The following is a 12565-nucleotide window of genomic DNA, read 5'->3' as shown; positions in this document are numbered from 1 at the left end:
TGAAAATATGAGAAGAAAGCATCATTTGTAATGAAAAAAAGAGTAATAGAAATGTAAAAGAAAAAAAAACTGTGATAGGAATTTTCCATGAAAATTGGAACATTAAAGCAGCGTGGCATTAGAATAAATGGAATTGAAATTGCTTTTTCTGAAATGTGATTTAACACGAACACACGTGGCAGCACATTAATAGAACAAAGATACAGAAAGAAAAATTAGTCCGTATGAAGAAGCAGTCATGCAATTACAAAGCTTCAAACAAATTGTCAGTGACCAATCGTCTTCTTTATCTGGGGCGTAAAGATACCTTTTCAAAGACGCGCCTGAAGAGAGAAAATCATTGTTCATGGGGGAGATCTAGCAGAGATAAAAGTGTGCCTGTGGTTCATATGCCCTTGCGCGTAGGACACGGTGACTGAAATCAAAACAGTTGTACGCGAAAGAAAAAAGGATGGCATACATTCATACAGCTTAAAGGCTTTAATCGGAAGAAAACCAGCGTGATGGTCATCTGTCACGTACTGGGTACTGCTTCGAAGCAAGGGTCTGCTACTGCGAAGATAAAAACTATAGATTTTTTTTTTCTTCTTAACTCAGAAGTTGAGTGTGGTGGAGATGGTAAAAGTATTTTTTTTTTCACTGAAGGTAAATGCCCCTTGGGTTGTTCAACTGGAATTTGATCCAGTGTGGAAAGATACGAGTCTATGGTCGCAAACGCAGCTACTAATCAATTTTCGCGTCAAAAGGACACTGATTATGTTTTGAATATATTTATGTACTCAAACTCAAGTGCATATTTCAAACTGTATTCTCCGTGATATTTTACTATGCAGGCCATTAAATGTGGCCATTGCCTCACATTTCGAATCAAATTATATTTTATCTTTGGCTAGTTCAGAATTAATTAAACATTGGCTAAATCTTTATTCATTCAAGTGTGAAGATGTATGGATGTAGGTGTGCTACTGTGCACCCGGTCAAAAAAAAAACAAAAAAAAAAACGACAACACTGCTCTGTTGTAGAACACGTGATAGTTAAGGCTGCAGGACGGAGCAATGATGAAATCAGTGAAATTTTTTTCGCACAATTAAGCAGCCTGGATGTGCTGCACCCGTGGAAAGTTCCCCCTCCGATGCATTAGTGCGTGCGGCTCGGCTCCTATCCCCTGCAGACAGTGATGGATCTGATTCATTTCAATGGTGGCCCCCAGTGCTCAGTTCCATTCTGCTGGGTGACAGTGGCAAACTGGCGCTGGTTCCCCACATGCTATCTGCCTGGCCAGGGGTCCAGTATTGTGAATGGGGGGGCGTGTTGGTTGCTTGGAGGAGAAGTCTCCCTTTCCGATTGGGGTCCTGCCATGATCTTAGATTCTCACTACTCTTGAGCATCATGAAAAACCGGCATGTTGGCATCTATTCAAATTACCTTTCAGGACACTAACTTTGTCCTGAACCGTCATGTCAAGTGAGTATCAAACCGTAACCTTATAAGATAATGTCGGCTATCACACTGCGGAGAGATGGCCACTTTCTCCATGCTGGTGAGGGATTTAAAAGGACAAGTGAGGAACTGGAGCAAAGTGATACAACTCATTAAACCTCCAGGCTGTGCTTTTCCAGAAGGAATGGATGTTCTCCTTCAAGTGAAACGGAGGAGAGGAGGGTGGGGGAGGTTGCATGGGAAGTTAATATCAATGCCAAGGGGAAAGCAGAAAGCACAAAACAGCCCTGCATTTTACAAATTCAAGGAGCTGCAATACAGCGGGAACAGACAACTACTGAACATGTTTTTTTTTTTTTTTGGAATACCCATCGAGCTTGGTGCCGTTTGTGCAAAAACTTCAACAAACTATTTACTTGATGCTCGAACAGTGAATGATGACAGCCGGAAGAAAACGTATGCATGCTACAGTACATTCAAAAATAGAGGTGACTTGACCTGATTAAATTGTACTGCGGTGACTGTGATCTTGGGCTTTGCAGTGGATATATTGTTTATAATAGAGCACAACTGAGACTAATGTGTGTAAAATAATATGGGGTATGTAGGGATTTAAAAAAAAAAAAAGTCAATTCAAAACAAAATAACCTTCCTGCAAGGTTTCTGCTCAACCATTTGCTTATATTAATCTCAAACCTTGCTGGAATACATCTTCCTTTATCGGACTGTCTTACTGTGTTTTTCAGCAAAACTGTCAATCATAACAGAGCAAAGGTTTTCTTAGATATCAGATCAAAGGCCCAATGTGGCCCAAGTCACTCACACCAAGGATGGAAATAAATGTGCACCGCTATCAGCTATCTCACACAGGAAATGAGAATATTTGAAGGTCCTTTATGGTCGCCACATTTAAGTTATCCCTGAGTTATTTTGCAGCTCCGAAATCTACAGTGAGATGGATTAAGCGTCGTCGCAGTGCGTCGCATGCATACAGTAACGTTACACCAGAACCCTTCTTTGTGCAACAATCCCATTTATCTGGTTTTGTGACCAGCAAACACCTGCAATGGACCTGCAATGTCCACACGAAACTCGACAGCATGGACCACCGCACCCGCATATTGTGTGTATTGATAAAGTTGGGAAAATTACACAGGCAGCGATGTGGATGCATGAATTCATTCACTCAAGCTATGACAGTCAAGCCCTTGTGTCTGCGTGCGTAGCTTGCTGAGTTCGGCTGTGAGCTACCTCTGTGTTTTGGGCCACCCGCCGGGCTACGATGAGCTGGATCATCCCTCGTTTGTTGCCTTCGACTGACATGGATTTGCGTAGCGTTTCCATGGCTTCCTGATTGCTATTCTCAAGCAGTGACTCTCCATTGACTGCGATGAGTTGGTCATTTATGCGCAGACGCCCATCCTGGAGATAAATGTTAGATCTCCTCATACCAATATATGCCGCATTTTGGAGGACAGCCTTGTGAGCTCGAATATGTTTGTGTAGCTAGCTAAAGGAGGGACGGGTGTTACTCGCCTTGCTGGCAGCACCTCCATTGATGATGGATTTGACAAATATGCCCAAGTCGGCGTGGTTCTCCTTGGACCTGTTACCTTTGACGCTGACCCCGAGGCCCGCTGAACCAGAGTCATTGAGCGGGATCTCAAAGGTCAGGAACTCCCGTCCACCATCGGGGGTCAACACCAGGTCGTCATTCCCTAGCTGCTGGAGAAATTCAGGACAAACTTAGTACATCTAACTAAATACAATATGAATCCATCAATTCTAAAATAAACTATCAAAAATTAAACGACCTGTGAGAGAAGTTGGACTTAGTCAATCAGGAAAACAATTTCAAACGATATGTAAAGATTGGAAAATGCTCATCGGTAGTGTTTAAAGTTCGTTGTTCTGTGAATATAGCAAGCCACAGTCAGGTAAACCGACAAACATTTCAACCCCAACTGGCAGGAAGGTCATATGGGATTAATCCCTCAAGAAACTTCATCTATGAAAAAAAAAAAAGAGGCTTCTCTGAAAAAGAGAAGCTTTAAAGAAGAGTTGGCGGCATGGCGGTTGACCGGTTAGCACGTCGACCTCACTGCGCAGAGGTGCATGGTTCGATTCTGCTTCTGGCCTTCCTGTGTGGAGTTTGCATGTTCTCCCCGTGCCTGTGTAGGTTTTCTCCGGGTACTCCGGTTTCTTCCCACATTCCAAAAACATGCATGTTAATGGAACACTCGAAATCGGCCCTCGATGTGATTGTGAGCAAGAATGGGCAAAATCAGGAGGAAAACAGCCCAGTTGACTTTGTGTTAACTACGCCTTCGTCTCAAGTCACAGACAACATCGTGCTTTGTTGACATGTTCCCTGTTTGCAGATTGAGAGCACGGGAGCAGTTCTGGGATGTCGTGATGGGACAGATAACGTCCAGTTGAAGATTAATGGCAGTAAGCACAATCAACCCAGGAGACCTCACTGCAAGACCTATTTAAATGGACGCGTATCAGCACACAGACACGCACACTTGCACGGCGCCAGATGGATGGCCGCCAGGTGTGTGCCCCTCACAGCTGCTTGGGTAAAGTGTTAAGCACAGGGAAGAGGTAAAACAGAGCATAAGGTGTCCGTTTTCTCCCTTCATGGGCTGAGGAGTTATTAGGATGCAGCAGTGCATTCAGGTGAAAGTTCTTTTGAACACCACCCAACACGCTAGACAGCCATCGTTTTTATTTGTGTGTATTTTTTTCAGCTATTTTTTTGCTTCTGCTATTTCCCTTTCATTTTTGACCTATCTGTACTACCCACCAGCTGTTTTTTTTTTCTTTTTTTTTGCACGTTCTGACCCTCAGAGCACCACAATGCCTCAAAACCCACGGTCCCCTTACACCATAAAAAAAAAGAAGAAATGAGAGGCAATGTTTTTTTTCCTGATTCCTTTGAAAATGGAAACTCAATTTGACATCAAATTTCACTTTCAATGTGAATCAATATCTCCACACACTTTATTAGGTAGATCTTGCACCACCTAGGAATAATAAGTTAAAACGAAGTCAGACTCCGTCCTTATTAGGTAGATCTTGCACCACCTAGGAATAATAATAATTGATATTAATTCATATTTGGAAAAAAATTATTCATAATTTATTATTATTATTATTATTGAGAAAAATCAATCAACCCAAATTATTAATTAAGTATCTAAAAAAACAACCTTTTTCATCCAGCAGTTACATTCTCATGTTAAAACGAGGTCAGAGTGAGTGTACGTGTTTAAGGTGTGTGAGTGCTTGAAAGCCCACTCCCTCCACAATGATGACAGAATAACCGCCCACTCAAAGCAGTGTTCCGGGAATTGCGGACCAAGGCAGAGGATGAGAGAGCAGTGAAACATTTTCATTAGACAGGAAAAAGTGCTGCTAGGCTCGAATGAGTATGTCAGGCTGCCTGACAGGGCCTGTTGCGTCGATTCAAGCCGGCTCAAACTGAGCTGGATACGACTAGCTCAGAAACCCGTGCTCACAGTCCGCAATGGGAACAGGCTTCGTTTAGGAGCGCGGACTCGCATGATGGACATAACGCCCAAAATGGCCGCTGTTTGCTGAATTTTTCACTGCGTGCCTGCTTGGGGCGCACGGGGGCGCGACAAAATTTGCGGAAGTACACAAACCCACTCGTGGGACCCTCCGTGTCCGTGCACTTGAAAGATTTCGAAGAATCATGATTATCCTGAACTAAAATGTGTGAATTGGAGAAACGTCTTCACATAAAACGATGCCGTGGGCCGGATCTTCCTTGAGTTTGACACCTGTGCTTTAACCCAATTCCAACTTTTAAGAGACACATTTACGCCCACACTTTGGTCGGCCAGAGACAGCCATTCCTTTTTTACAGGGGCGGTGGCATGCGACTCGGTGAACAAAGAGGGACAAATCGAAGAAAATGCTCTTCATTAGTCTAAAAATAGTGCACCTGCACCTGCTTTCTTCTGCTTAATTGGCCTTTTTATTTTGTTTCCACCTGACTTCACTCGTCACATATGAACAAGGAAGGTGCACTGAGGAAGCAAGAACGCCTTGGAGGAGAAAAACGGGCAAATGAATCACAATTAGTCCTTTTCACACACAAATGTGAGTTCTCCGCACCTCAATGCCTAAAACAATTAACACTGCTGGAAACTTCTCTCCACACTTGGCCTAATTTGGTGACATAAAGGTCATTGGAAATAAATTCAAAGAGGCTAAAAGAAGTCAGCCATGGGTGTAATTGCTTAACGTGTGATGAGGATTGTCAGAACAAATTCCTTCAGGCAGTGTCATATTTTGTGACAAAAGGTCTAGATGACGACAAAACAAAGACTTCCCAGGTACAGGGGAATTTTCAGAAGTGTGACGGCAACAAGCTGGAAGGAGGTTTAAAGGTTTAAAGCAATCTTGAAGCGAGGGATTGGAAGCATGGTTTTCTTGCATAGAGTAGGATAATCCAAAATTCCAACCCTCAGAATGTCTACTTGTCACGTTTATTTTTAATTGCAAATGTTGATGATGCCAAGGATCCTCCTCGGCAGATCACGGTAGTAACGGTGGCTGAAAGAATGGCTGCGCTCTATCCGACAGCATACACAGTACACCCTTCAATCTATTATGGGCTGTTGAAACTCATCGAATCCTCTTCTGGGAAAAAGTAACCGTCGCCACGAGTGGCCTTTAACAACCTTGTTTGTCAGCAAGGGACTATGCTGCAGCGCACCCTCCCATTCTTTGCACCGACAGCAAACATAATTATAGGAACAGCTGCTGAAAAGTGCTAAACGAAAACAGGTGGCGCTGCGTGCTTGGAGATCATTCGACAGGCTGCTATTGTCTTCGATAGCACTTGGAAGGATAATCTATAATTATGACAAAGCATCGGTTGAGGCTTCAAAGATAATACGAGTGGGGGAGGGGGGGACTCATCAGATTACTTTGTTTCATCAAGAACATCGTATAATTTAGTCAACCCTAAGGGCTCAAACTTTCAAGCAACTTGCAAAAAAAAAAAAAAAAAAAAAAACGGAAATTGAGCAGATATCCCTTGCCGCCTGTGTTTTGGTGATTTTCTTTCAAATTGTGTCTGGAAGTCCCCGTAAAGGTACTTTGACCACAGCAGTCAGTTACGCTTTCATTCGCAAACAATAACGGCTCAAAGTTTTGATCCGAAGCTCAACAGCCACCGTTTTAGCACATTGAACATTTTTCCTTTAATTATTGGAGGAAAATATAAACGGCTCTGACCTTCAAAGGTTAACTTAATGTTTGAACAGCCTGCAGGAATGCATGGGACATGCGAGGCGAGTTTCCCTTGTTTGAAAAATAAATATATAAAATGACAAAACGGTCTTGTTTTATAATAACACAGCTAATCCTTGTTACCAGGCACCATCATTCAAGTATTATTCATCGTGATTCATCGATTGAAAGGCAACCCCTATCAGTACATTGTTCAAAACAGCGACAGCAAGTGACCTTGCTCACTGCAGTTCACACCACGGCGGCTTTCCAGAGCCTTCCCGTTTAAATTATTTTTTTAATTTATTTTTTTGTAATTTGAATAAGTGATGCCTTTTTTTGCTAAGCTAAAATCCATTGATTTATTCACCTGCCTGGAAGAAAAAATAAATGCTGTGTCTCTATCGCCTAATTAACAAGAACAGTGAGGAAAGAAGCATTGCTCCACAGTAAGTCTCATCTAATTATATTAACACCAAAGACATTTTTTTTGGGAGGGGGTGGTGTCAAGACGGCATTATATCAAGTTAGTCCCACTTATCGCCATCTCATTCCTGTACTCTTAAAGTGACAATAGGGTGCTTTAACAAGGCAGCGTTTCTTTGATATATATACAATGGGACAATGAGTCAAGTCACGTAATAAATACATTTCCAAATGTACCGTCATTTTCTAGCCCCGTTTTATATTTGTGCAGAGGTTTTTAATGTCTTCAATCCAGAACGCAATTCCAAATGAAACACTCGATGACAGCGAGGATGATAAAGCTAAAGTTGCCCTTGAGGAAATGAAATGAAGACGAGTGAACTTAAGTCAATAGATCTCTGTATCATTTGTCTTCCGGCCTCTATATGACAAGCTATGAGTTGTACAACCTTGAGGATCAATTTCGTCAGCGGGTTGATTAAAAACACCGTTGACCACAATCAGCACTCATAAAAGAAAAAAAACAAACTAAAACGCTCGATTTCAAGCACGTGAATATACCACCACGCCATCCGTGACTCTTTCTTTCTTCTCGATCCAGCAATTTAGGTGACTCAGAAAAACAGTGTTAATTTATGATTATTTATTGCGATGATCTTCCTCAATCGCTGTGCAGCTGTAAAACTGGAATATGGGGAATTTTAAACCAGGCCACCAGGGTTGGCACTTATGAAACGGGCCATTAGCCCGCTATAATATGGGGAATTTTAAACCAGGCCACCAGGGTTGGTGGCCTGGTTTAAAATTATCAACAGCGCTGTCATGCGTTTGTCTGACGCATCTCCGGCATTCACAGAGGCCATAAATTCATCTGTCACATCAGTCAGAGGCTGCTATTAATTGTGCAATTAAGAATCTCATTGCTTGGCAGATATAGCTACTAATGGATCAGTGACAAATGAGATATGATCATTAAAGGGGATTTTAACGTACTCTTTAATTGCTCTCACGTGGACCGCACTTTTAGGACAGAGACTCGTTAAGCCCATTTGGTCAGCGCAGTTCAGAAAATGTCAAAAGATAAAAAAAATAATAATAAATGAAGCCCACTGAATGATGTAAGAACAGCAGTCGAAAGCACTCAGCAAATCCATATTGTGAGTCTTTTTTTTTTCCGCGTGCAATGATTTAGCATCTGCGATGGGGGCAAAAATATGTTTCGTATCGAGGCCAACAGCAACAACAGCTAGTTTAGTGTGGCAGCCAGGCTGAAAATCAAACAACAAAAAAGAATGCGGTACAGTATGTCTTATGTTCCAAATTTCATCAAAGTAAAAATACATCCAGTGCACAGATCTTGAACAAAATTCCCTGAAAAAAAGACTCTGGGCTTTGGCCCGTCAGCTTCTCAGCCTGAGGATTTTTTTTTTTTAAATGCGATTGATAGCCCCAAAAAAATAAATAATAAAAATAGCCCCCCAGCCCCCAATGGTAATTGAAGCCATAATCGAAACACGCTGAGAGTGTGAGATAATCCTGCTGGGGTGCAAAAAAAAAAAAAAAAAAAAACATTCAAACCAAAGGATGATACGGTACGATTTTTGGCACATAAGCAGGTATGTGTCAATCAGAAAAAAAGGAAAACTGACAAGTGTGTGACTGTGTGTGAGGCATGAAAAACATGCTACGCTTTGAAACATAATTGCGCTCTCTCTCTCTCTGTCACACTCCATTGCACCCACACACACACACACACACACACACACACACACACACACACACACACACACACACACACACATAGAGGCTCATATAGCAATTACCCACGATGCTTTTCCACCATTTTTTGCAATAACTGTCACTGGCAGAGCTTTGGCCTCCTTATCTGATTTTTATGAACATACTTGTAGGGATTATTGAGATTTGTGAAAGCAGTGCTGGGGAATGTGTAACAGAAAGAGAGAGGACAAAAAAAAAATAAAAATAACAGGGAGGGTGAGCGGAATAAAAGACTAATCTCCTGAGGAAAGTAATGAAAAATATAACTCACAGTCGAGCTCAGCTTGGAAAAGTTGGCTAAAACAAAACAAAGACCAAAGAGATTATTCGACTGACTTTTCCATGACGGATCCTCTCTAATTCGTTCATGCCTGAGGAGGTAAGAGATGCACAGCAGCCGCACTCACACAGCGAGGATTCATTTATGAAGTGACGTGTTGCACATCACGCACATTGCTGACATCGCTGAAGGAGCGCTAACGAGAAACTGAATTCTTTCGGTGAACTTGAAGTTACGAAGCACTGAAGTATGGATTGTCTCTGCCGCGGAAATGCGCTCTGACAGAATATGAATGGGGGGCGCAGTTTTTCCACTGCGGTAATCTGCTTTATACCGCGCGAGATTGCCAGTTTGGTCGCCTTCGGTGATGTTGCTCGCTGTGCGGATGGCCAAAGAGAAAAATTCGATTCGGGTTTAGCCGATTTGATAGAGTATGGATCTCTACTTATTTAAGAAGCATATCCCCAGACTATTGTGCATGAGCGTATATATGAGATGCTGCACAATGATGCCATTTTTATTTCCGAAATGTATATTTTATGAAATTAAACTAGTGAGTGAACACATCGTGAGATGGGACTGATTGAGTACAGACGCCAGGCCGCGAATAGAGTGGGAGCGAGGTTGTGGCATCAGGGGCCTCTGGTCTGCCAAGGTGCTCTGACAACTGCTGTCAGAGTGCTGGAGGCCAGGCTGGACGAGGGCAATGGCCTCACCATCTGGTGGGTGACAGCCAAAGTCACCCTGCGTGGAAGCTCCGTGCGGTAGGCGTGTCCATGTGGGGAATCTGCCTATGCCTGTCTATCGGTGAGTCATTCTCCTCTGCGTGCAGGACATCGACACCCACATCAGCAGGTTTTGAGTGCTTGTGCATGTGTCCCCATCAACTGCTTCCAAGTGAGGTCAGTGGTATTTGACATTTGTCTTCAGCATGACAAATATCGAGAAAAAAAAGTGTTCAGCAGTAAAAATAGTTGGTGTAGGAATTGGAATAGTCTCCATGTGTTTCACAAATAGTCAGGTCTGGACATTTAGTCCTTGGGTTGATGAATGGGATGTTGTGGAAAGAGGTTCTGACTGGGGTACTGACCACTTCTCGAGGCAGCAGAGGGTCCTCCGGGCGACTCGCTAACAGGTTCACGGTGCCACCCAAAGGTGCAGCTCGGAGCAAAGCCACCACCTCTTCTTGAGTCTTGTCATTCAAGTCGACACCACCCACCTGCAGCACACACATGACTTATGAATGAACACCCACTGGAGGCCAGAAAGACACTTCCAAACATTTGGAGTCAATTAAGTGATCAGAACAGACCCATCTTCAAATTCATTTCATCCATCATTTCCCATGAAATAAAATGAAAGCCATCGAAAAATCATTCAAGTTACTCATTTGGAACACATCCAAAATAATAACCGCACGTTTAATCTTTGTGATGACATACAGTATCTTCTGAATAATATATAGGGATGGCTTCAACTGTTTTCAAGATTCCAACCTCCAGAAGACGGTCTCCGGCTTTTAGTCTCCCATCTTGGATGGCGGCCCCTTGTGGGAGAATATTTTTAACGTAAATAGGCGCACTGCCACCAACGGGGACATCTCTGGAGGTAATGCTGAACCCAAGACCTTCTGGACCTACATGAACATACAGGAATGAACACATTTGACATAAAAATAAATCAATCAATAAATAAATACATTTCAAAGAATCATTCTAGACCACACCCATAACTACAAATATGTCAGTCATTCAGCAACGTGTGAGATCATGCTGCATTAAATTGTTGAATAAGCAAAGAGGATTTACCGAAACAAAATAAACCACAACTTTGTTCCACGCAAAAAAAACACACACACACACACACACACACACACACACACACACACACACACACACACACACACAAACAAAAACAACAGTAAAGGCTTAAAATCAAATCTGAGTCAATGTGCTCAGTCATGTAGACTTTAAATGGAATATGTATAATTCAGTGCTCCTTCCTTTTCATCCATCCTGACTCAAGATGTTCTTTCAAGTTTGGTGAATTTCACTGGATCAATTTGACGAAGCCCTTGAGCTCGATGCTGCGCAAAGCCTCTTTTGGTTTCAACAACGGTGACCTTTAAGTTTCGGCAAATAAATATGAATTGCTGGTCGAGGGTCAAATGGCTAAATGCAGTAACTGATAACTCAGAAGTCACGTGACCTGACCTTTATTGCAGAGGAGACATGAATTTGTCGATAGAATCAAAAAGTTGTTCAAATGTCAGCTGGTGATTCATAACTGCATTTGGAAATCTATTGTGCATTCCCTTTTTTGCCAAAAGAGTATTTATTCATTTTCACGTGATAGATTCTACCCTGCATGATCTTGTGGCATTTAAAAGTCATTTGATGTGGTTTCAATGGGGCTTTTTCGGTTGCTAATGTTAGTATTCACCTCGAAGTAGCTGCTCATTTCACAAGGCTGTCAGCGCCTCTGATAGTCCATCATGACCTAGTTTCCCAAGTTCGACTTCTTTACAATCTGTCGACCTGTCACTGGTTTGGCTGACAGTGATTGTGTAAATGAAGACGAAGCGCAGCGAGAGCGGAGCGTGGCTGGAAACTTTCTTAAGGCGTCAGCGCGCAAACAAACAACGTTGAAAGAGGTTGCCCATGAAGGTATAAATTTCAGCTTGGCTGGGTGTGTGTTTGCTTCAAAATAATAAATAGGCTGTTTCATGTTCGATCTTTCAAACTGACGAGTTTCTTTGCTAAGAGTTACAGATCTTAAATTGAATCAAATTTGTGTAGGTGGACTTACAATACACAGAGGACGTGTATGGCGAAACCAATTTCCGTTTGCATGTTTACCCTCCGAGACCTGCACTCACGGCTTTAGTACTTGGAGCAATAAGTCAATGGCCAAAACTACAGCTCATTTAAAAGTGCATTACCATTCTGATGGTAATTACTGTGAAAACAGCCCGGCCCAATCTGAGCTAATTTTACCGTTTCAGTAACATGTGGGAAATAATTACTGCCCATTTGGAGTTAACAAATGGCTTGAACCTTAAAAACGAGGACATCCATTACAGGAAACACCATTGAAATCATAAAGAAACGTATGTCACTTTGTTTATTTAAAAAAAATAAAAATAAAATAAAAAAGAAAGGAAAGAAAGAAACCTCCCAGGAAAGGGAATTATTTTACATTTGTTCACTATTTGGCAACAAGCAGGGCATAATATGATACAGTGGTGTCTTTTTGATAGCAGCGTCCTGCCTTGGGCAATATTAAATGTTGGAGACGAGGTTTCAGGTGTAATTGAACAATGAAGACCAAGTATTAATGGAGTCAAACTTTTCTTGAGCAATTTTAAGACC

At 42.2% G+C, this 12565-nt stretch overlaps 1 protein-coding gene across 1 annotated transcript in view; it reads right to left on the bottom strand.

The window, feature by feature from the left end:
* The window catches only part of LOC109512654 (partitioning defective 3 homolog), a 188856-nt gene that overhangs the window by 80067 nt on the left and 96224 nt on the right, over positions 1-12565 (bottom strand). Inside the window, exons 13-14 of the mRNA XM_019864537.1 lie at positions 2978-3166; positions 2693-2863 (exon numbers count right to left, since the gene is read on the bottom strand). Coding sequence (XP_019720096.1) covers positions 2693-2863; positions 2978-3166 — 360 coding nt within the window. The remainder of the gene's footprint in view (positions 1-2692; positions 2864-2977; positions 3167-12565) is intronic.

This window comes from Hippocampus comes, unplaced genomic scaffold, assembly GCF_001891065.2.
Source record: "Hippocampus comes isolate QL1 unplaced genomic scaffold, H_comes_QL1_v1.1 scaffold389, whole genome shotgun sequence".
In the NCBI taxonomy this organism is placed as follows: Eukaryota; Metazoa; Chordata; class Actinopteri; order Syngnathiformes; family Syngnathidae; genus Hippocampus; species Hippocampus comes.
Note: the sequence above shows the minus strand (reverse complement) of the source record. Positions and strands in the feature narration are given on the sequence as shown.